The sequence below is a fragment of the Notothenia rossii genome, assembly GCF_949606895.1.
Source record: "Notothenia rossii genome assembly, chromosome: 1".
NCBI lineage: Eukaryota > Metazoa > Chordata > Actinopteri > Perciformes > Nototheniidae > Notothenia > Notothenia rossii.
Window position 1 is genome coordinate 10,934,288 of NC_136912.1, and position 24,731 is coordinate 10,959,018.

Sequence of the window (24,731 nt, forward strand, 5' to 3'; positions counted from 1 at the left end):
GTGGTTTTCCATCTGTTAACATCATGTTATATAATCCTTATCTCGTCTGATAAAAAGTCCTTCTTCCAAATACAACATCCTTTCTAATTTGCATCTGTAGAAACACGAGTTAGCACTTGTATGCATCTGATAACACACAGGACGCGTTTTTATACTTGAATAAAATACACATTTGAGCTCGATGCTGATTCCTTTAACATTAAGTGCCTTAAGCAAGGAGGTGAAACCATCGGGGAGGCTCATCATTTTTACTTTCATTTAGTTATTGTCCCAGGAGGCTCACTTAAGAAGCCTCATGAAACACAAGTCTGTCAAATGCAGCCTATTTTTGACATGAAAATTCAATTTATTAAGAAAACAGGATACATTCTTACATTAACCAATACAGGGGAATTCTTACTTGCAGTAAAAAGTTGACTGATCGTAATCTTACATACCGTTTCCTCCAGTCTCACATTATTTTGGAATAGAAAGTGCTTTTACTCAAAAGCCCAGAATCATGAACTCTTCCCTTCTCTCCTCACAGGGCATTCGAGGGATTGACGGGGGTCAGGGTTCAAAGGGAAACATAGTGAGTATATTATGTGTAGAAGCAACACATTTCTGATAACAAATGACTTCCCGTGACATCATTTCCTGTTTGTAACAGGGAGCCGCCGGAGAGGTCGGAGCTAACGGACAGCAAGGCAATCCTGGCATTCTGGTACGAACAGACAACACAAATAACTCAGTTCATACAGAGAGATATTAACGATGCATTCAGAGTGCCAAGTCCGGTCTTTGATTAGAAATATTCTCACCTTTCATGCTGTGTTGAAATATTTTGTATTTTGTGAACACATTTATAAAAAATAGATAATAATGGCCTAGTTTTTTTAACGTTTGGAAACATACTACAAATGTCGAAATGCGTTTTCATTCATTTCATCTCTAGTATGAACTGAACTGATTGTATCTCTGTGTTGTTATTCTCTTATTGTCTTTATACTGATATGCACCTATTTTTCTGAAGTAAAGGCAAGGCCTGTTTATTTGTACAGCACTTTGCAACAACAGGGCAAATCAACGTGCTTTACACTTTTTTTTTTAAAGCATTAGGACGACAACAGAAACACATTATACAATAACATTTGATTAGATCTGAAAACAGTCATTTCCAAATTGAAAAAATGCTCAACTAGAATAAGACTAAAAATAAGGTTTTAAATCCAATAACAAGTTACAGTGCAGTTTATTTAATTGTCTTCAGTTTTGATTTAAAAGACATGATAGTTGTTGATGACCTGCAGGTTTCTGAACTTTCGTTCCAGATATAAGGAGCATAATAACTGAACGCTGCCGTTTCATTTTGAATATCAGGAGGACAGTAGATGTATTAATTGACTAATGCTCCATCTCTCCTGCAGGGTTTTCCTGGTCCTCAGGGGTTAGTCGGGCTGCCAGGAGAGAAGGTAAGACACTTTTCCTCAGAGTTGTTTCCCTTGAGGGAGAAGGAGTCTTGATTGACGGGCTGATCCTTGTTTTTCAGGGACCTCAAGGGAAGAAAGGGACGCAGGGCTTAGCTGGAAACGACGGGCCCTCTGTGAGTACTCGCATGTTTGTACTCATGTTAGATCCATAGGAGGACTCTTATTGATACAGTGCATTCCCTAGTCCTTAACCCTATCCCTAAAATCACAACGACAGATATTAACATGTCCTCTTGTTAACAGGGTCATCCCGGAAGAGAAGGGACTCCAGGGGAAAAAGGACTGCCGGTAAGTCTATCAGAAACATGTTGTGCTACTGTAGTTACAGATAACTAGAGGGATTAAACGACAGATATAAGGTGTTGATACGTGAGTTCTAGAGGAGCTGGATGGGAGGAGGATTTTCTTATTTATTTAGCTAATTAATAGCTCGCTGTTTCCAGTCTTTTTGCCAACAGACTGCTGGTTGTACCCTTATATTCAATAATTTCATCTAACTCCATATGTTCTTTTGTAGGGTCCTTTAGGAGTGCAGGGACCCATTGGTTACCCCGGACAACGAGGAGTCAAGGTAGGAAATGCAAAAGTGAAATATTCTTGTTTTGTTTAATAAAATAAAAAACGGACTCTTTGATAATTATCTGGCTTTAAAATAACCTAATGGATTTCATAGTCTCTTAGTGTTTGAAGAAATCTGATGTAACCCTTTTGATTAAATCCAATCAATCGTGTTTTTGTCCATCTTAATATGAGGCTGTATTTCATTTTAGAAAAACTAATTTCCACAAAATCTCTCAGGATTAAAAATAATATGATTTTCATTGCCAAAAGTCAGATATAATGTTGAATAATTATTTTTGATATGCTCGCCCCCTCATGAAGATTTTACAAACAGCTGGCTAATCGATCATTAGTCATCATTTCATGTGTGTATGTTGACTTCCAGTTTGTTCTGTCTGTCCTGTTTGACAGGGAGCAGATGGAGTCCGAGGATTAAAAGGAAGCAAAGGAGAAAAGGTGAGGAAGACAGAAAGAACACATTTCCCCTACAAACCAACCACAGTATACATGCTGATTTTTCACTTCCAGCTCTGACTCTCTGTCTCTGTCTCCTGATTCCTTCTGTCCGCAGGGGGAAGATGGTTTCCCAGGATCCAAAGGGGAGTATGGAACAAAGGGGGACGTTGGAGACAACGGAGTCCTAGGAGGCCGAGGAGAAGACGGACCCGAGGGGCCCAAAGGAACGACGGGGCCTCTGGGAGAATTCGGACAATCTGGTACCTCTGGAGAGAAGGTACAGAGAACATTTACCGTCACATTGGTTTGTTTGAGAAGTGTCCAAACGTGTCATAAAAAAGTGGACAGGACGAGGTATTAGTCACATATACTTGAATAAAATACATATTTGTGCTCGATGCTTGTTACGTCCCCAACTCGTTTAGGGTAAAAGGGAAGCAACACCAAACCAGATGTTCTTGGTAAGAGGTTGACTTTAATAATAAACACAAATCGAAATGATATAAACAAAAGTATAGGCTCTTTAAACAAGGAGCTATCTATATATAATATAAATAAACAAAACGAAGGCCACAGATTATCACAGTCACAGAACAATATGGGCACTTAAGGCAAAAATAGTGAGGCGTCTTGCACAAACTCAACGCCGTCACAAGTCACAGAACATACACAAACATTTGAGAGAGTAGAGTAGCCTGGTGTCCTGGCACAAATCCAGCGCCTCGAATGACAGCAGCGTCACAGCTTAAGTAGCGTCATCAAGCGTCGTCCAGGCCTCTTCCGATGGGAAGAACTAAACAACGTCACACCGACGCGGTAACCATGGTACCTAAAGGCAGCCATATACACACACATACTGTATATATATACACACACAGAATGCTCACAGGCCGGTTAATGCAGGAGGCAAAGGCGACAGCCGTCACAATGCTGATTAATTTAACATAGCTTAAACCATCGGGGAGGCTCATCATTTTTACTTTCTTTTAGTTATTGTCCCAGGACGCTTACGTAACCAGCCTCAGGAAACACAAATCTGTTAAATGCGGCCTATTTTTTTATTTTCTTTAGATATGAAAATAAAGTATTATTAGGCAAACAGGGTACATTCTTGCATAAACCAATACAGAGGAATTCATACTTGCAGTAAAAAGTCGGCTGATCGCAATCTTCTTTATAAAAAATACCATTTCCTCCAGACTTTTGTTAGGGAAAGCCTCATATGCTTTTACTCAAAAGCCCCAAATCCTGAACTCTTCCGCTCTCCTCACAAAAAGTGTACAGGACGAGGTATTAGTCACATTGTGAATCTTCTTTTTTAGGGTAAACTGGGAGTTCCTGGACTTCCAGGATATCCAGGGCGACTGGGGCCGAAGGTAAGATACCAAATAAATAAAAGAATGCCAAATGATTGTGTTAGGAAAATATCACTCGTCACCGGCTTGAGCTTCAATAATCAGGATCTATGTATTTATGATCCTCTCAAGAATGGAAGTAGTCATCACACACGGAGCATTTGGTATACAGTTTCCTTCACATGCTGATATACAAGAGAGGGAGTTACACAGTCACAAGATGGAGGAATACCGGTTCAAAGCAGTATTCTATGTTTAGTTCAGATTAGCTAAGACCCACGTCAGAAATGATCATGCTTGTCATATGTCTATCTCCATAGAGGCTGAGTCATCGTTTTAATCACATAGCTATCATATGCTAAAACAGTCCTGATGCACTTCTAGGTAATCATACATCCTGTTATGTACGCAGCTACGTAGGGCCTTTGTTATCATGAGTACTCTGATATTGGAAGAGTACATTCAGTATTTTCCCAACAGATTGTTTCTGTTTTTATATAGAAGCAACAGAAATAATGTAGTAAATGTAATCCTCATACAAACTATACGTGTGTGTGCCTTCCTCTCCAGGGCTCTGATGGGTTCCCTGGTTCAATTGGAACTGCAGGGGAGAAAGGGAAGAAAGTGAGTAGCGGCTTTAAAATCGGGATGATACGTTGTCAGGAAATTACAATTTGTTCCATTAATGTCTTGTAATTTGTGCTGTAACACAGGGTCCCGCAGGACAACAGGGAGGCGCAGGCCAGAGGGGTCCCAACGTAAGTGCTGTGTCCAAAACATACATTAAATACACGCCAAATAAAAAAGCGATTGCAGTGATAATCTCCAAACATAGCAAAGTCTTAAACATTAGTCATTAGTCACAAGGCAAAAATAAATCTCCTGTAAACAAATCAAGAATAGAAATGGGAGGGAAGAAACCCTCTTGAATGGTCACACATGCAGAGCACACAGCGCACACAGTGAAATGTGTCCTCTGCATTTAACCCATCCTAGTACCAGGAGTCTAGTAGTAGGAGTAGTGGGCAGCTAGTGTACAGCGCCCGGGGAGCAATGGGAGTGAGGGGGGAAGGGGGGTGTCCGGTGCCTTGGTCAAGGGCACCACGGCAGGGCAGGAGGTGAACTGGGACCTCTCCAAGTAGCAGTCCACACTCCATATTTAGGTCTGGTCGGGGACTTGAACCGGCGACCCTACGGCTCCCAGTCCAAGCAAATTAGAAAATGTTAATAATGTCATTTTAAAACCAGGTGAGCCGGATGCATTGAAAAAAGTGAGGTGACACCTTTTCATGGCTGACCTCTTTCAATATCGCTTTTCCTCCAGGGTTTTCTTGTAGAGGGTCACTTTCATTAATATTTCTGAAAAGCTGAAACCTTCTTCCTGCCCATATTGTGAGCTACATTGCACTTACACTGTCCTGACTCTTCAAATATAAACACCTTGTTAAAACATGTATTTAGCATTCAACTTCTGCCACTATGAGGCTTTGACTGTGTACTAAAAACTTACGTGGTGTTGCACCTTGAAGCAATGATGAATTTTAATCAGTAGACAGACATTTAAAATTGGTATGATTGGATTGGAGGATATGGATTAGCATCTCTACACTTCTTAATCACTCTATTAGCCCCCGTTGCCTTGTGCAACAGCAAGTCAGATTTTTCAACTCAATTTAGACTCACTAAACAAAATAAGTCTCGTTTAGTCTTCCCACTGTTCCGACATTGACCAACTCTTGTTTGATTAAAATAAACCCCTAATTCACTGAATTTGATGTGAAAATATGCCGACTCTACACACTCCCCCCCCTGTTGTCTCTTTCTGTTGAGCAAGTGGCATGTCTCACTCAATCTATGGAGGCAGTTAAATTAGCTAAACAAAATGACAAAAATCGCCTCCGAGAATCGTGAATATATTTTCTTTGAATTGATCTTCAGTTAGATGTATAACTATGCAAATGTTTGCGAATAACTTTGCCCTATGTGAGTGTTCTGTTAACACTCTGTCTATGCTGCCCCACATTAAGTTGGCCATAAAAGTTGTCTTGAAAATAATCCATCTTTGCAAAGGGACTCAAAATCACCTCAGAACTAGCCTGCTGTGAAATGAGTGCTAGGCTCAAGGTTGTTACACATTATATCGAGGGAACATTATGAAGAGGGAAACACAAAGGAACAGAACAGTATGTGATTCCTGGAAGAACAGGCCATTAGCGGTTTCCCTGAAGTGACCGAAAAATGTTACATGGTGCTCAAACACTCGGCACAAACAGGGGCTAAGACAAGGGCATCAGATGTTCATAATATCTCTGATCTTTTATTGAATAGACAAAGAAAATCAGCCCAGTCTGCTCTGATTGGTTAGCTGGCCGGCTCTGTTGTGATTGGTCAACCAATTAGAGATTTTATACTTTCCGAAATATATTTCAATATTCCTCAAATGTAATGTAGATGTTACCCTTCAACATTGTTACCCTCATGTCACAATGTTGCAGATGTCCGAGTCATCACTGTTTTTACTGAATCAATTACTAAATTCACCTGGAAGTCTATGTGAGTCACTACCCGGAGATCTGATTGAACCGTATATTCTGTCTCAGGTCAGTCAACGTGCAGTCCTCTCTTGGGTTTGGCCTCTTATGTTTTATTCTCCTTCAGGGTGCGCGAGGTGGCCGAGGGGCGAAGGGGCCAACAGGGAAATCAGGAGAAAAGGTCAGCTGACTCTCCTCTCAGCCAATTATAACACCCTGTCTGTTATCGTTTATGGGTGCAAACACTCACACTCTCAGCTGTGCTTCACCACTTCTTATCCGTCACATTTTTATAGGGCATCTCCGGAAATGACGGACCCCCAGGATCTGGTGGAGAAAGGGTAAGAGAAACGCTGTTAATATATGTGTGATTCATTGAGTGATCAGTTGATTGATTGCCTGTTGTAATGCCTGGTTATGTTTTATAGGGACCTCAAGGGCCGCAAGGAAGGAATGGAGAGACAGGACCGAAAGGCACAAGCGTGAGTGGTGACAGAACAAACTCATTTGAGATGTGGTCATTGATCAGAATTTGTATTGCATTTCTTCAAATGTGTGTGTGTCCTCTCCACCCAATGTTTTATTTTTAGGGCACTTAGTAACTATACACTTAGCATACTGGCGAATTAACTGACATGTTGTACAGTTACAGTAAGGATAATAAATACAGGTAAATACAGTAGGTAGTCCTCTGTCCAATTGTTAAAAATGTTTTTTTCCCAGATACATTTCTCGTTTTCTTCATAAATCATTTCATTTTGTTTTTAGTTGAAGGGACCATATATGCCGAGATCAAAAAACAAATGTTCCTCCTATTTATCAATCTAGATTATTTTTGTTTCAGCTGCAACTATTGGCTGAAGAGATGCTTCATTTTTCCCACATATATGACTGCTTTAAGCCAAAACAATTATTAATTTAAGCAATATTTCTTATAACACTAAAGATAAAAGGAACATTAAGGGCAATTTAGGTTGAACTGTCCCTTTAAGATACAGTAGGGCTCAAACTAAAAACTAAAGCCAGTACATTCTGCCATTTTAATGTTAGACACAGAAAGAAAAACAAGAAAAATTCACCTACAAGCCTTGAAAGAGAAAACACAATCTTCCAAAAATACAAAAGGTCTCAAACCTTGGCAAACAGCGAGTAACCTCGAAGCTAGAATCAGATTTTTTACGAGTTTCTTTTTTTACATCATGGCAGGAATGGCAGCTGGTATTTTGTTGAGGTGCATGCTGCATGCAGCCAATTTTTCATACAGCTTCAGGGGGTGTACTTTGTCATTTTCTGACAAAGGAGTTCTGACTGAGAAGCCGCTAAGTGTGCTGCCATGAATCAACTACAGTGGCCTGCAGGGGACAGTTTCAGCAGTCAGATTGGAATATTTGGCAGCTCAAGGAAACCCGCTTCGATCCTGAGCTCCAAATAATTGATCACCTTGTTCTTGTCGTGTGTGTGTGTGTGTGTGTGTGTGTGTGTGTGTGTGTGTGTGTGTGTGTGTGTGTGTGTGTGTGTGTGTGTGTGTGTGTGTGTGTGCGTGTGCGTGTTTCCGTGTGTGTTTGTGTGTGTGTGTGTGTGTGTGTGTGTGTGTGTAGGGTCCTTCAGGGAAAGACGGACTTCCAGGTCATCCAGGTCAAAGAGGAGAGCCGGTGAGTGATGTCAATATTTCACTGAGTTTAAAAAGTTTAACGGTTGATACACTTTGTCTTGGAGGAATAGTTTTCACCACACGCCCACATAAACACACACCAATGTATGTTTTCTTTTTAGGTGTTTTCCTTTCCTCTGGGTTCACAGAGTTAACTTTAGTTGGATATACATAACACATAACCGAGCAGTTTATCAGCTCAGATTTTTTAAATGAAACTATGACAAGAATATATATTTGGGATACTAGTAAAATAAATACAATCAATTAAATTGTTTCACATAAATATCTTTTTTTCCACCTCTCATAAATGTCCTTAAATATAGTTGTTGAAGTCACATGAAGAAGGGGATTCTTTTTAATAAATTATATCATTTGATTTCTCTGTAGTTGAGTTGTCCAAGCAATAATTGTTTAACTTTTCTAGCAGCTATACTCAGATAACAGGTTCTTTGTTGTATCTTTGTGGTTGTGAATGTAGAAGCCCAAAGTTTGTCCAAATTCAAAGTTTTTTTTGTCCCAAATATAGTCACCTATTCTCTATAATGTTACAGAATGTTACTGTTACAAGAAATTATAATGTCAGAATATAATTTCTTCCCATCTTTTTTCTGTGACTGCAGGGTTTCCATGGGAAGACGGGGCCTCCGGGACCCTCAGGTGTAGTGGGGCCGCAGGTGAGATCAACACTGTGACTCAGTTGTGTTATTAATGTTCCTCCTGCCTTGTGTTGGTGTTACGAACCCAATCACGTGTTTCTGTTTCAGGGCAAATCAGGTGAAACTGGTCTAATCGGGGACCGAGGTCACCCGGGGGCCCCAGGGGTTCCCGGAGAGCACGGTCTACCTGGTGCTGCTGGGAAGGAGGGTGGAAAGGTGGGTCTACACACACACACACACACACACACACACACACACACACACACACACACACACACACACACACACACACACACACACACACACACACACACACACACACACACACACACACACACAAATAAACATTGTGCATTATTAACTTAGCCCTAGTTACATATGTCATACGTAACATATTGTATATATTTGTTTAAAATATACAGATTTTCCATTTCATTTTGTTCTTTTCTCTACATGCAAACAGCGAAAATGGTTACAGAAACTGAGCTTTTGTAAAACTCTTTCGAGGATGATGATTTTCAGTAAATACGTTTTTACAGTGTTGATATCTAGACAGGTATAACACACGTGAGTACACACTTTGTGAGGCGTCCCAAAATAGGCCTGTTTTTTCATGCAGAGCAGACTGCGCATTTTCCCACAGCAGTGCTGGTCGTGGCCTTTCTAACAGGACTTTTTACATGTACAGTTACTCTTTCACTATATTGCAGTAGAGGTGTCAGAAGCTACTAAAGAAGTCACTGCCTCAATACTTCAACACCAGCAGTTTTCAAGTAGGCCTCATAGAGTCATTGTTTTTGTTTACGATTGTTTTTTTGTGTGTCAGGGCGATCCGGGTTTGCCTGGGTCTTCTGGGAAGAGCGGTCCTGCAGGAATGAAAGGGTTCAGGGGGAGCAGAGGACCCACCGGACTCATAGTAAGCCACACAGAAACAAATACAACATACAAGTCACTTTATGTTTTATATTTTATATGATACAATGATGTGTGATCCTTCCAGGGACCTCCTGGTCTGAAAGGAGGGTCCGGACCTACTGGAATATCAGGAGGAATAGTGAGTAACAGTACTTTTATTTTTGTTGATTCAGTTTAAGAGGCCTTCAGACGAAAATCTGCTTTTTGTTTGTAAAGAAATATGCATATTTCTTCAGTGTTTTCCACTAAACAAATTCTTGTAAGTAATCAAAATGTTTTTTTATAATTGAAAACAGTGTCTAACACTTTAACAACTGTAGAAATAGCCTTAACTAAAGCTAAAGCTACTTTTCTTTCCTGTTATGTGTAATATAAAGATATCTTATTCGATGAACTTTCATCTCTGTATTACATAACTGAATGGGGCTATGTTTAAATCCAAAAATGGTTGAGAAAATAGTCCAGTAACGGACATCTGAGCATAATTATTCATGATAGTGGAAAGACCTATGGACTCTATTTTCCTCTTGGATTTCATGAATATTATCCAGTGCCATATCTTCTGTAGATATTACGTAGGCTGCAGGGCGATGTTTCATATGTTTGAACTAATAATAAGCCTAAAAACACACAAAATAAAGCCATTACAACATGTTCTGTCTGCAGGGGGCCTCAGGTGAGCGGGGCCCTTCAGGTGCCGCCGGGGCCATCGGACAGCCGGGCCGGGGCGGAGCCATCGGAGGACCTGGACCGATGGGAGAGAAGGGCGAGCCTGTAAATACAGCTACAACTTTATTTTTGTGTCACTGTATTTAGAAGCTCTTTCACCATGTGTTGCCTTTGACTTCATCAGTTGTCAGTGGCGATGCGACTGATTGATGTCCTTTTATAAATGACTGCTGACATTTTTTTTTTATATAGTTATTGCAACGTTGGACTTTTGCAGAATTTTGTTTTGGTTGAAAAAGAATAAGAGTATAAAAAAAAGTGCATTTGGAAAAAACTAATGTTTAATTCAATCTAGCAAATGTGTGGTTTATATTCACTCAAAGAAGCCGAAAAGCCGAACTAGATAAAAATGTAATCATCGCTTATTTAGTGGAAATTATATTGTTATACTGATACCCAAAAACAATGTAGCACATTATTGTCTTCATGCTGCTTACGGTTTTTTATTTAAGCACAGGAAGTTACAACAAAATACAATAACAACAAAGGGACATTCAATTTTGATAAGTTGGTCTTAAAGGTGACCTTTTATGCAAAATGCACTTGTTCATGTCTCTTCTACATCAACATGTGTCCCCTCTGTGGAAAGAGATTCTGAAAGTTTCAGGAAAAAAGGTTCGCTCACTTTTTGTCCTGATCTATTTATATAAAAACCTGTCTGAAAATGAGCTGATCAGATTTTGGCCACTTTATGATGTCATAACGATTTTTTGGCTTGTGTAACCATTAGCCAATCAGCAACCAAGGTAACCCCCCCCCCTTATCACCTGAATGTCCTCCTAGAGCTCCATTGTGTTCTTTCTAACCAAATATCTCCCAGAGGGGCGTGGGGAGGGGCTCCTTATTTTCATCTAAAGTAACGGACAGAGAATCAGCACTTTTGAAACAGGGCTGAAACAGAGGGGATTATGGGTAATGCTGCAATGATCTGTTTGGTGTTTAGAGCCAAACACTTCAGAGACATGTTTTGTATGTATCTGAGACCTTTAATATATTGATGAAAAACAGTATAACAGGCGACCTTTAATGTCTGTGTGTTTTTTCTGCTAGTATAAAGAATAACACGTGTTGTCGTGTCTGTATTTCAGGGAGAGAAGGGTCCGGTAGGTCCTGCCGGTCACGATGGAGAGCAGGGGCCTCTGGGGATGATGGGGGCTGTGGGCCCCGCGGGACCTCCAGGAGACGACGGGGATAAGGTGAGATGTGTGTGTCTGGGAGTCAAAGAGGCAAACGGATAGTGTGTGTTCATACTGTGGTGATAACCTGTGTGTCCTCTGTGTGTTTGTGTCTTCAGGGAGAGCTGGGAGAGTCCGGGCAGAAAGGGGGCAAAGGAGACAAAGGAGAATCTGTGAGTCTGGAGCGAGAGAAGAATATCAACATGGACTGAACTCAATAAGTAGAACAGATCTGATCATCTTGTCTCTCTCTCTCTCTCTCTCTCTCTCTCTCTCTCTCTCTCTCTCTCTCTCTCTCTCTCTCTCTCTCTCTCTCTCTCCCCCTCCCCACAGGGCCCTTCAGGTCCAATCGGCATTCAAGGTGTAGTTGGTCAGTCAGGACTTCCGGTGAGTAAATATCCCTCTTGGTTTTCTGATTATCTTCTTTTGATGTCTTGAAAACTGAAAGATTGTTTATTATTCAAAAAGTCATAGTTACAAGTTGTTTTCCACACCCGAGTTCTATAAAATCTTATCTCATAACGCATTCATTATCAAATGTAAAAGTAATTACATTTTTCAGTACCAGCTTTGAGAAGATCGATATCTCTCGCGTCGTCTTTTAAATATGAAGCAGATATAGATGTAAAAAAGTCTCCACAACGATTTTCATTTCTGATTTCTCCTTCAAGTTTTGTTCTCACTGCCTGCAAGTAAATGTGTACCTGTTAAACAACATTTGGAGAGTTACGCCTTTGTTAATGGGACCGTGAATAATTGAGTCGCTCACTCCTTGCTCTGCTTTGTTTCTCAGGGTATAGACGGACTGCTGGGCCCCCGGGGTCAGCAGGGCATGTACGGCCCAAAAGGAGACGAGGGGCTCCGCGGCTTCAAGGGCTCCAGAGGACCATTAGGATTACAGGTGAGATTTGTCCATCAGTGAGGCTGCAGTAGTGAAGTGATATCTTCTGAGTAGACAAAGTGAGCTTTTTGCTTAATCCTCCAACCTGTGTGTTTTCTCAGGGAATGCCCGGCCTGCCAGGAGAGAAGGGCGAGAGCGGACATGGGGGATTAATGGTGAGCTGATATTCCCTTTTTAATATCCGTCCCAGATTTATATCACATTTCTCCAAGTTAATAATCTGTTGTGTCTCCCTCCTGGTTTCAGGGTCCACCTGGTCAACAAGGCCCCTCTGGTCCCCAAGGACCTGTTGGAGGACAGGTACGTCTCACAATAATGTTCATGCATCCTCATTTAGTCGTAAACTTGTTTTGAATTCTGGCGAAACACTGTGATTTCTTCTGTCTTGTTCAGGGTCCGGCTGGTAGGCTGGGGATGATAGGAACGCCGGGTGTTGTTGGAGAGAAGGTAATTCAATTGTTTGATGATGATCCTTCAAAAATAAATAATCTCTTCCAGGATTTCTCACACATCATTTCCTCCTCTCTCAGGGGGAGGACGGAGAGGCGGGTGACCCCGGAGCCACAGGTCTTCCAGGAAGAATGGTGAGTTGGTTTGATTCATTTCTTCAGACTTGCTCCTATAATCTTTTCCTTTAAAGAGCCTGTGACACGAGTTTACCCCATCATCCAAACCCATCAATTTGAGTAAATATTGTCCCCTTGAAAACCGTTACTGAACTGATTTTGGATATTTGTACTTTGATAACCATTAATCTGCCCTTCAATGTTGACCATTTCCTGGATCCTCTCGGTGATTCTTCAAGTCCTGCCAAATTATGTGTGACGTCATTGCGGGCACAGCGCTCCAGCTGCACCGTTCAGGATCCGCGCGTAAACGCACGATGGCGCACACAGCAGCAAGCTCAGACAGCGATGACAGTTTAATTTTGCTTTAATTTGTAATTTTATGCTGTCACAGGCTCTTTAAAGCTTCTCTTGCTCTTGTCTTCTGCTCCAGCTCTCTTATCGTTGGCTCTGCTTCTTTGTTTCTTTAGGGAGGAAAAGGAGATCAGGGGGAGAAGGGAGACACTGGTCTTTCAGGAGCAGCGGGTCCTCCAGGAGCCAGGGGCCCAACAGGGGAGGATGGAGCCAAGGGCAACTCTGTGAGAAACAATCTTACTTAAAACCATCGTCCATGACTGCACTGTTATGTACTGTAGATAACCAGAGGTGGGAGTAAGTCCTACATGTGCAAGTCATGAGCAAGTCTCAAGTCTTGACCTACAAGTATCAAGCAAGTCCCAAGTCACTGTGGTGAGAGTCAAGTCAAGTCAAGTCATTGCTCAGGTCAAGCAAGTCAAGTCAAGTCACACGAAATTCTGATGAATAAGCCCAGTTTCCGCATTTAAATCAGTTAAAAGACAGTGGTTATGAAAATAGATTCAACCCACACTATGATCTTCATTACATACACAGTTAATCATTTCAAATCTAATTTAGACCGATGACAATCATATTAGATTCATATTAACCCCAGAATTGTAGACAATATAGCTAGGACTCAAAAAGTCTTTTCAAAAAGGCAGAATTCCAGGTAAGAAAATCATATATGGCATTACACATATTTAATTAAAATGTCTGTTAACACTAGAACCGCCAACAGCGTCAGCACCTACATGGATATCATTTTCAAACCATTTAATTTGTTCCTCTTCAAAATGTCCTTATAAACTAAGGAGGACGATTTAAAACTCACTTAATTGGGTTAATTCAGGAATGGCTTCAGTTTATCATCATAACAGATCAAAAAGTTCAGATTCATTTTACAATAAATCAAGGAATGATGCACTTCTACAAACAAAAACAACATAATTAAAACATTTAAACAAACGACTAAAAGTCGATGAACTACATTATTCAAAAGTTTCCAGTAACTTCTGATAATAACACAGGGGAAATAAACGAGGCATCTCTCTCTCTCTCCCTCTCTCTCTCTCCTGACAGCCCGTCAGTATCAGGGTTAGTCAAAATGAATCCCTTGGCGGTTCTAGTGTTAATTTACCGTTTTGTCTTCTCTTTGCTTAATCGATTTGAAACCAAGTCTAACGTATCTTAAACTTAACGTTAGCTTTCTAGCTAACACAACACATGCACGCACCTTTCTCTGTGTTTTCTTTGTAGTGACGAATGAAGTTGGATGTTGTGGTGGTCCTGTCACTGATCTTTATGCTGCAGACCCTGCACACCGCTGTTCTCTTCTTATTAGCGTCATCGACAAAATAATCCTTGAATCCAAACTTAACTATTTTTGGAGTAAAGCTAGCCGCTGCCATGTTAACTGACACTCCTGCCGTCTAGTGGGTTGCCAGGTTTGCGCGCATGGCGTTATAATCACGTTTTTCGAATAAAATAAACGTAATATCTCACTACAAAAACAAACGCAAATATTTAATTTTAAACAGTCAAGTCCTTTCAAGTCATCTATCTCAAGCTTAAGTCAAGTCTCAAGTCATGAATACTAAGTCAAAGTCAAGTCAAGTCTTTTATCAATGTTAGTCAAGCAAGTCTCAAGTAAAAAAATATGCGACTCGAGTCAAGTCATGTGACTCGAGTCCCCACCTCTGGTAGATTATAATGCAACACAAAGCTCTGTGATACACTTGGAACCTACATTATAAAGCACACGTTAAAATAGTTGTTCCATAATATACTTTACTGTTCATTGCCCTAGAAAGTAGGGATGCTCGATTATGGCAAAAATCATAATCTCGATTATTTGGGTCAATAATTGATATCACGATTATTAAAAACGATTATCCATTTAATTTGAAAACATCCATTTATTGAAAAAGATTTTGAGCAGTATGTTTTTAACAGTTGATCACCCTGAACTTTAAGTATAATTCAACTGAAAAAGCAAAAAAAAATAAAAATAAAATAAAATAGTTTTATTTCGATTATGTTGTTTTCATAATCGTTGCAAGCCAAAATCGTAATTGCGATTAAAATACGATGAATTGAGCAGCCCTACTAGAAAGGCTAAACAAAGTGACATATTTGGTTAAAATGGAGGTAAAACCTTAATCTGGACATCAGATTTGACAATGTAACAAATGCCCTATGTGTGTAGAGGTAAAAACACAGAGAGCTGAACCAAGGCAAACTGCAGTTTCTAAACTCTGACTCTTTAAGCTTTACTCTCCTACAGAGAAACATTCTGTATAAAGCTAAAAAAAAGTGAGCTACGGGTGAAAGCTAGCTGTAGAAAAACTGAACTTTCATCTCTGTATTACATAACTGAATGGGGCTATGTTTAAATCCAAAAAGGATTGAGAAAATAGCCCAGTAACGGACTTAGCATAAATATTCATGATAGTGGAAGGACCTATGAACTCGATGTTCTCTTGGATTTCATGAATATTATCCAAGGGCCATATCTTCTGTAGATATAACGTAAGCTCCAGGGCGATGTTTCATTATATTTGAACTAATAATAAGCCTGAAAAGACACACAAAATGAAAGCATTACAACATGTTCTGCCAGGTTTAACTCAACGTTGATGCTTCTGTAGTGACGGTTCTCTGTCTTTGTAGGCACTAGATGATTCAAAGCAAATGAAAGCATTAAGATATGATGTTATATTTGCTCTTTCTGTCCTCAGGGTCCTCCAGGTCTCACCGGGGACCTCGGACAGCAGGGAGAGGCTGGACCCAATGTGAGTGCTGGACTTTCTATACCTTTTGCTCTTTTCCCTCTTCTTCGTCTTCAATTTAAATTGTTTTGATTTTGTTTATGGAAATCTTGTTGATATTTAAATGCAGTTTTAAAAAAAAGGGATTACAACTTTCTCTGAAAACATGATTTAAGAGTTACGTATGGAATTAGGTCAAAATTACATTTAAATCAAGGATTAATAATGAACAATTATGTAATAAAAAATATTTTTCGGAATCCTGATTTGTTTTTCTGGTCTAAAGATAATGTGTAAGGTTTTTAAGAAGATATTTTATTTATTTCGACAAAATGAAAGACTGAATTCCTTCATGACAGGATGTTTAAACAAAAACAACCAGCAATCCCTTCCTTCTGCTTTAGTATTCTCCTTTAATATCTCTACTGATATTATCAACCTTAGCATGTCCCTTTAAATTAAGGTTTTCTACATTCAAAGCTTTGATATTGCAAAACTTAAATGTTACTTTCTGATGCAATAGAAATGTAGTTTTCACCTGCTAACTATTTTTCTATTTGTTGTCCTCATCAGGGAGTGGATGGTGCGGCGGGGACCAAAGGAGACATAGGAGACACCGGGAAATCTGTGAGCTCCTCCCTTTCTCATCAAACACCATATCATCCATGGCGTTCTTTATTTGATAAACCTGAAAGATGATGTTATCATCCAACTGGCCATATAAATAGTTTCTTATATCCATCAGGGACCACCAGGAGCGGCAGGAGAACAAGGACCGTCTGGATCTCCTGGGCGAAGGGTTTGTGTTCTTATGTTCACTTTTCGCAGTAAAAGGTCTTAAAGAATTAGACCTATTTGTTTTTGAGTAATGTACTTACATTATCCCAAATGTTTTCAACAATTTCAAACCTAGAGAAAACTCTCATTTGTATCGTTAAGGAATGTTTTTTGTATGTTGCCAGAAATAGGATTGTATCCCCATTTATGATACACTTTTTAGATCTTGGACTTTTTAACCCGCGGAAACATTAGCAATCGTTGGCGAGCGAGATACATCAGAAAACCCGTTTTTTTACATTTTTTACTTATTTATTCATGGTGTGAAGAAAACAACTTAACCCAGAGTGATTTCACAATGTCACCAAACTCACTTTTATTACTGTTTTGATCGAGAGACCAATAGTGGCAGAAAATGATCTTATGTCTGTTTAAGTTAAAGATTAAACTCTAGTCCTTTGTGAGAATAGTAAGGAGGTTCATGGTACTTTTCTACATCTACGTGTGTGTGTGTGTGTGTGTGTGTGTGTGTGTGTGTGTGTGTGTGTGTGTGTGTGTGTGTGTGTGTGTGTGTGTGTGTGTGTGTGTGTGTGTGTGTGTGTGTGTGTGTGTGTGTGTGTGTGTGTGTGTGTGTGTGTGTGTGTGTGTGTGTGTGTGTGTGTGTGTGTGTGTGTGTGTGTGTGTGTGTGTGTGTGTGTGTGTGTGTGTGTGTGTGTGTGTGTGTGTGTGTGTGTGTGTGTAAGTGTGTGTGCATCGAAGCGTCTGACAGATTCAGGTTGAAATGTTTTAAATTGTTCTCCTTCAGGGCCACTTGGGAAAAGCAGGAAAGGCAGGAAAGGCCGGCCTGAAAGGAACAAAGGTGAGAGTTTGAAACATCTCTTTGAATATTAACAGCTGAATTCTCGCAGCTCCTGAAAGCCACCTTGCTGTCCGTCTGTTTCAGGGGGAAGCTGGTTTCGAAGGCCCCGTAGGAAAGACAGGGCCCGTAGGTGCCCAGGGATACGCCGGAAAGCCCGGCCCTCAGGGTTTGAGAGGGATCCCCGGCCCTGGAGTGAGTCAGACAGTGAAGAATGGAGCCATTTAAGTGGAGCGTGGAAAAGATGGATGCTCAATGACTTGTGTTCTTATGTTTTTCTCTCAGGGTGAACAGGGTTTAAACGGAGCACCTGGCCAAACAGGACCCCCAGGCCCCATGGTGAGATGAATCATCAAATCTAGAATAAAGTGCAGAAAAAAAATACTATTTCATAATAAAAATAAGAGAAAATAAAGCAATCTATTGACAGTATATGACAGTGTGATAAAAAGACTAATATCACATCTATTCTGCTAAACTAGAAGAGGTATAAGTAAGTAAGTAAAAAAGTAAGTAATATTTATTTATAGGGATGTAACGATATATCGAATATCGCGATATCGCGGCAAATAGATGTCTCAATACCATCGTGAGACTGACAAAATTCTACCGCGATTTTTTACTTTTTTTTTAAATAATCTTTTTCTTTTTTTTTTTATAATTTTCTTTTTTTTTAAACCTTTATTTAACCAGATGGTCCCATTGAGGTCATCATTCTCTTTTTCAAGGGAGACCTGTCCAACATGGCAACAAGTAGGTTACAACATGAACATAAAACAACACATAACACAAAAGGACATGGTATTTACAGGGCTACATTTACACACCTAGAGACATTGACAAGTACCAACCATATATTTATATCTCGCCCTGTCAATAAGCCTCACCTTCTTGGCAACAACTGTATTGTTTTTGAAGTGGTGGAGAGACAATGCACAGTTTGACCCACTGCTGTCACCCATGGCCAAAGCATGTCTCTCTGTCCCAGCAACATCAGTGCAAAGCAAGAGAGTTTTTTCCAAAGCAGGGGATATTGTAAACGCCCAAACATCCCAGCTTCTACCTGGAAATGTGGACATGCTCATATTCCTAAAAGATAACCTTGATGATGCTGAGTGAGTGAGTTAGAGTTGAGTTACTTGAAAAACTAAAGTGAAGCTTGATTTATTCTATTGCAGAGTCTGATTATTATATTGTTGACACTTTAAAATACTACTATCCTACTAAAATGCTGTACAAATCAGATTTATTAATTAATAAAAAAAAAAAAATGAAAGTAAAAAAAAAAAAAAATTCACATGTTTCCCCTTTATTTTTCAATATCGCGATAAATATCGTACCGTGGACTTTTTATCGCGATATTATCATACCGTGAGTTTTTGGTATCGTTACATCCCTATTTATTTATAAAGCGATTTTCCCAGACATAGTCACAAAGTGCTTGACAAAGTGCTAAAAACACAATACATTGTGAAAAACACAATACACGATAAAAACTGTAAAATAGACTAAAAGCACACAAGTTACCCAAACGCATCCCAAACAGGAATATATATGTATAACCCTTTACCAAAGCAATTCGTTTTGTTAAGAGTGATAAATTAATGAGTTTTTATATGCGCTTTTCTACTATCAAATGAATACTATCACATGACCTGTGAATGAGAGTATGATGAGATAATCAGATCAAGTAAAGCATAAGATCTTAACATTTTGTTTGCATTTGGAGCCCAGGAAATAAAAAAGTTGTTGAAGTCAAATGTTATTAATGATGTGAATGTAATGATTTCCAAGTGTGGTTATGCGTTTGCTGCGTCTTGAAATGGATAATACGGAGCGTTACATCATGCGTTTGACCTCATGATAACTTTCTCTGCTCAGGGTCCAACAGGATTACCAGGATTTAAGGGAGACCACGGCAAGAAAGGAGACAAGGTGCCATGATTAACCCTAACACATACAAATATTCACTTTGAACTTAACCTGATTTTGACTTTGAGCTCATTTGTGATGTCTGTTCAGGGTCACGGGGGTTTAATAGGTCTGATAGGTCCGCCAGGAGACATCGGAGAGAAGGGGGACCGAGGACTGCCAGGAAACCAGGGACGGACGGGGCCCAAAGGAGATGAGGTGCTGAACATATACACAAACAAACACACAGATACACACAAGACCATCCAGGAAAAGGAGGCAACTTGTGTGCAGGCTTTTGGACCACAACATGATATTAGTGTTACTGTAGGCACAGTTCAGTTTGATTCCTAACGTGGTTTAATACTTGTGTTTCTTTTCAACAAAGAAACTTATAAAGTTGATTTTTGGTTACATTAAATGTACAGAATCACTTTAAAACAAAACTGATATATGGACCATTGGACTTTCTGTAAAAATCAAGGCATTCAAACATTAAATGTGTTCATGAACTTAATGAATTATGAAGGCAATCGATCTGGTTTGCTTGAATTTATTTAAAGCTTATAGTTAGCATATCAGTAGATGTTGCTAGATATAGTGTTGTCTTCTGTTGATTGAACAATGTCCATGCATAGTTTCTGTTGTATATCTGACTATAGTATATAATCGGCTAGCCTGACTAGCATAATGTAGCTAACATAAAAAGAGTTGAGACAATGTCAAAGCTGAGGTCGAAACTTTTCGAATGTACTTTTTTAGGAAACTGGTACATGGATTTTTTTTGGTTAGCTTAATAACATTTATTTTTTAGTATTAAGCAACCATTTATTTGTATTTGTAATGATCCTGCTATAGTCATATCCCATTAAAGGCTTCAGATTTACTTTGATACAGGCACATGCAGGCCTAGTAGAATTGCATGCAAGGGAGTGCGGTCGTCTTTCAACCAGAAGGTCGTTGGTTCGATCGCAGCCCATGCAGTCAACATATCGATGTATCCTTGGGCAAAATACTTAACCCTGAGGTGCTCCCCATGGCATGACCAACGGTGTGTGAATGTGTATGAATGTTAGTTCCTAGAGTAAGGTACACTACTCTGTATGAATGGGTGAACGACATGTAGTATGTAAAGCGCTTTGAGGGGTCTTAAAGACTGGATAAAGTGCTATATAAGTACAGTCCATTTACCATTTTACCATTTCTTTAGGACCCCAGCATTTTAAAAGGATATCAATTATAATTGTTATCACAAAAAACCTGAACGTTGTAGTATTTCCTCCAGCACACCTTGCTGACTTTTTCTCACTTTTTCTTTTCTCTCGTGTGATATCAGGGTGGAGTCGGTACATCAGGTCCCATCGGCCCCCCCGGCACCTCGGGTCTGTCGGTGAGTAAACCCTAAACTCTTGCTTCCTCCACATCAGGATAACCCGTGCGTGATTCATCTTACCTCTTTGTGATTTTAACGTTAACTCTTTTCCTCTGACAGGGTACCGTTGGTACAAAGGGCTCGAAAGGAAACCAGGTAACTGTGACGCTTATTCTTTAATTGAATTGATTTCAGTGTTATCACTTTGGAGCTTCATATCCACCCTGAAATGTTCCCTTTGCTCTGTGTTTAGGGTCCGATTGGCCCCAGAGGAGACCTCGGCCCAGCTGGACTTCCAGGACTACCAGTGGGTTCTGCTTAAAGACATGTTCACCAACACGAACAACTCATTTAACAGCAATCAAATGATCTCCACCTGATCTAAACCTGTTTCTTTCCCTCCACTTTAATGTTCTCTCCTCCCAACTCCTTCTTTCTTCTCTCCTCTTCCCCTTTTGATCCCTCCCTGTTCTCTCCTATCTTCTTTCCTCCTTCCTTTCTCTCTTCTACTCCTTTCATCTCCTCTTGTCTCTCTTTCTCTCCTCTCCTATCCCCTTTCCTCTCTTCTCTCCTTTTTTCATCTCCTATTTATTCCTTCCCTCTCCTATCTTCTCTTCTCCTCATGTCTTATCTCCTCCCCTCATTCCTCCTTTCCTTTCCTATCTAATCTTCTCCTCTAATCTCCCCCCTCTCTACTCCTTTCCTCTCTTCTCCTCTCCTCTTGACCCCCTTTTTCTCTTTCTTCTCCTTTCTTCTCTCATCTTTCTCTCCCATATCTATTCCTCTCGTCTCCTCAGGGAAAGCCAGCAGTCAGCATCTCCCCTCTGCCAGAGCGAGGACGCAGGAGGAGAACCAACTCCTTGGTGGACGGTGCTTCACTTGAAGAGGAGGAGGAGCAAACGAGGGATGGAGGAGAGGATGAATGGATGCAGGCGGACCAGGCAGAGCCGGACGCCTGGATGAAAGAGACGGAGGGCAAAGGCATGGAGGAGGTGTTTGCGTCTCTGTCCTCGATGAAGGTGGAGGTGGATGGTCTGAGAAACCCCCATGGGACGTACCTCAGCCCGGCCCGAACCTGCAAGGAGCTCTGGCTCCTACACCCGGAGCTCCCCAACGGTACCTCATGTCAAAAGTCTACTTTTCAGTTTGTGTCTGTACAGACAGAGAGATCGAAATACAGTTTCCCACAATCCCGAATACAAAACAAATATAAATAAAAATACGTATAAAAATATGTATATACCTGTTAGGAAAAATATCACTCGTCACCGCCTTGAGCTTCAATATCAGGATCCATGTATTTATTATTCTTGCAAGAATGGAAGTAGTCATCACATACAGAGCATATGGTTCAACTCCTGAACAGTGTCCTTCACATGCTGATATACAAGAGTATCACAAGATGCTGAATACCGGTTCAAAGCAGTATTCAATGTTTAGTTCAGATTAGCTAAGGCCTGCGTAAGCAATAAACATGACAGTCTTATGTCTATCTCCACAGAGGCTGAATCATCATGTTAATCACATAGAGTCATATGCCTAAAACAGTCCTGATGCTCTTCTAGGTAATCATACATCCTGTCATGCTCAGCTACGTAGGGCCTTTGATATCATGTGCTACTCTGATATTGGAAGAGTTCATTCAGTATTTTCCCAACAATACCTATATATACTCAAACAACAGACACATATGCACACATTAAGACATGAATAAAAGCACAACAATCAATATATATAAATTAACAGTCACTTCAATATCTTTGAGAAATGTACGCTAATGTATTAGTGCAAGACTGTGTTATTATAGCTGCCTGCATGTCTCAATGTATTGTATCTGGATTTCCGACCGGCAACGCAAACATGGTGTGTAGAAAAACACTACTTTAAGATCAAGAAGAAGCTGGAAAGGTGGATTCAGGTGCAGCCGAACAGGATTTATTCAATACTTATACTCAGTACAGGACAACACTACAATCCTGTTCTCTGGTCTTCTTTCATAACGTCATATAACTTTCTATTCCTATCATATTTCTTCATACGGTATCTTTTGCAATCAGGGTCACAGTGACATGCTCCTAATATCTCCTTTCAGTTTATTTAGATTCAACAGTTGCAGTTGTTGGGCAGTGTGTAACATTGCCCTTTGACATCTGATACTAATACACTCAATCAATCTATCTATCTGTACCAGGGGTGTCAAACTAAATTTCATCGTGGGCCACATTATAATTAAGGTTTCACTCAAAGAGCCGGTTGCCTCTGAATTGGATTATTATCCAAGGCTACTGCCTGAGATCGAATGCTGTGGTTTTATTAAATGTGCCAACTGCTAGGACTGTCTAATGGAAGATAGCTTTTAGTTGCGCAGCTCCGCTATCTTGGAACAGTCTGCAAAAGGAATGGAAGCTGAGCAATTTGGTTCCATTAAATGTTTTTAAAGCAAGGATAGATGCTATCCAATCGGAAACTGTTGGAACCTGTAAATGTTACTAGCTATGTAAACTGTAGTCGCTGTAAATATGCTGTATGATGTCCTTTTTGTTTTTCTGTTATGTTTATATGTATTCATGTGGAACCTACTTGCAGCAGGTCACCCTTGAAAAAGAGATCAATGATCTCAATGGGATTCATCTGCATAAATAAAGGTTTGAAATGAAATGAAATTATCGGATAGGATAATAACTTAGTAATTAACTACGTCTGAAAGCAGAAGTCCAGGGCAAATAATTGCAAGTCTCTTCAGTGTGCATGTCAAAAAACGAGATGCATTGTGGGGCATGTAGTTTATGGGCAACCTGCTTCTGTAAAGCGGCATGTAACCGTATAATAAACGTATTATATTCTTTGCAAGCTCTTGCGGGGCCACATAAAATGAAGTCGCGGGCCGGATTTGGCCCCCCTGATCTATACTATATTATACTATCAAAACTGACCTTTGTTATTCTAATTCACTGTGTGTGTTGTGCTTCTCCAACTCATACCATCTGTTTGATTTCTCTCTGTTAGGTGTCTTTGTTGTGGACAGTAATTAGCCTTGAGTTTTTCTGACCTGTCTGCTCTACTGTCGATTTTTCCCCGTCGCTCCAGGTGACTACTGGATAGATCCAAACCAGGGTTGCCATAGAGACTCATTCAAGGTGTTTTGTAACTTCACCGCAGAGGGAGATACGTGTCTTTACCCTGCTAAGAAGTTCCAGTCGGTGAGTTTACATACACACACACACACACGCACGCACACACACACACATTCTCCTGTTCTTGGCTTCTGTGTATCTTTCGGTTCGGTTTAGTTGAAGCTGAGTGTATTGTTTTGTTTGTCATCAGGTAAAACTAGCAGCCTGGAAAGGGGAAAAATCTAACACCTGGTACAGTAAATTCAGGAAAGGAAAGCAGGTAAGGTGTTATGATTTTGCACGCTATCATTGCATGTCAGTGTGTTTTTGTACATGACTTCAAGGGAAAATGACTTCAAATAGGAAACAGTTTAATCCATGCTTCAAATGTAGGACATATTTGGTCAAATGCTATTTAGCAGTACTTGTCGGCTTTAGAATGCAATCAAATTATAATGAGCGGGTATTTGAAGGAGCATTCACAACATTTGGCAGATGTTATTTATAGTGTCAACATTGCCTCTCAATATCTATTATTGTGTCAAAAACATTACATACATTGAAGTAAGACATTTTGGCAGCAATCACTCATCAGTAACGAGTCAAGCAGAAAAGGCTCTCTCTCAA

At 40.1% G+C, this 24,731-nt stretch overlaps 1 protein-coding gene across 3 annotated transcripts in view; it reads left to right on the forward strand.

The window, feature by feature from the left end:
- LOC307024034 (uncharacterized protein) overlaps window positions 1–24,731 on the forward strand; it is a 67,882-nt gene that overhangs the window by 39,990 nt on the left and 3,161 nt on the right. For all 3 annotated transcript variants that reach the window (XM_079657810.1, XM_079657812.1, XM_079657811.1), the window contains 43 exons: window positions 527–571; window positions 650–703; window positions 1,407–1,451; window positions 1,529–1,582; window positions 1,713–1,757; window positions 1,987–2,040; window positions 2,442–2,486; window positions 2,602–2,763; window positions 3,809–3,862; window positions 4,412–4,465; window positions 4,555–4,599; window positions 6,500–6,553; window positions 6,669–6,713; window positions 6,801–6,854; window positions 7,971–8,024; window positions 8,647–8,700; window positions 8,791–8,898; window positions 9,509–9,598; window positions 9,683–9,736; window positions 10,264–10,371; window positions 11,415–11,522; window positions 11,621–11,674; window positions 11,835–11,888; window positions 12,295–12,402; window positions 12,504–12,557; window positions 12,649–12,702; window positions 12,796–12,849; window positions 12,933–12,986; window positions 13,439–13,546; window positions 16,046–16,099; window positions 16,649–16,702; window positions 16,821–16,874; window positions 17,658–17,711; window positions 17,796–17,903; window positions 17,994–18,047; window positions 19,590–19,643; window positions 19,731–19,838; window positions 20,956–21,009; window positions 21,112–21,147; window positions 21,245–21,298; window positions 21,789–22,107; window positions 24,079–24,191; window positions 24,316–24,384. In XM_079657810.1, coding sequence (XP_079513936.1) covers window positions 527–571; window positions 650–703; window positions 1,407–1,451; window positions 1,529–1,582; window positions 1,713–1,757; window positions 1,987–2,040; window positions 2,442–2,486; window positions 2,602–2,763; window positions 3,809–3,862; window positions 4,412–4,465; window positions 4,555–4,599; window positions 6,500–6,553; window positions 6,669–6,713; window positions 6,801–6,854; window positions 7,971–8,024; window positions 8,647–8,700; window positions 8,791–8,898; window positions 9,509–9,598; window positions 9,683–9,736; window positions 10,264–10,371; window positions 11,415–11,522; window positions 11,621–11,674; window positions 11,835–11,888; window positions 12,295–12,402; window positions 12,504–12,557; window positions 12,649–12,702; window positions 12,796–12,849; window positions 12,933–12,986; window positions 13,439–13,546; window positions 16,046–16,099; window positions 16,649–16,702; window positions 16,821–16,874; window positions 17,658–17,711; window positions 17,796–17,903; window positions 17,994–18,047; window positions 19,590–19,643; window positions 19,731–19,838; window positions 20,956–21,009; window positions 21,112–21,147; window positions 21,245–21,298; window positions 21,789–22,107; window positions 24,079–24,191; window positions 24,316–24,384 — 3,111 coding nt within the window. The remainder of the gene's footprint in view (window positions 1–526; window positions 572–649; window positions 704–1,406; window positions 1,452–1,528; window positions 1,583–1,712; window positions 1,758–1,986; window positions 2,041–2,441; window positions 2,487–2,601; window positions 2,764–3,808; window positions 3,863–4,411; window positions 4,466–4,554; window positions 4,600–6,499; window positions 6,554–6,668; window positions 6,714–6,800; window positions 6,855–7,970; window positions 8,025–8,646; window positions 8,701–8,790; window positions 8,899–9,508; window positions 9,599–9,682; window positions 9,737–10,263; window positions 10,372–11,414; window positions 11,523–11,620; window positions 11,675–11,834; window positions 11,889–12,294; window positions 12,403–12,503; window positions 12,558–12,648; window positions 12,703–12,795; window positions 12,850–12,932; window positions 12,987–13,438; window positions 13,547–16,045; window positions 16,100–16,648; window positions 16,703–16,820; window positions 16,875–17,657; window positions 17,712–17,795; window positions 17,904–17,993; window positions 18,048–19,589; window positions 19,644–19,730; window positions 19,839–20,955; window positions 21,010–21,111; window positions 21,148–21,244; window positions 21,299–21,788; window positions 22,108–24,078; window positions 24,192–24,315; window positions 24,385–24,731) is intronic.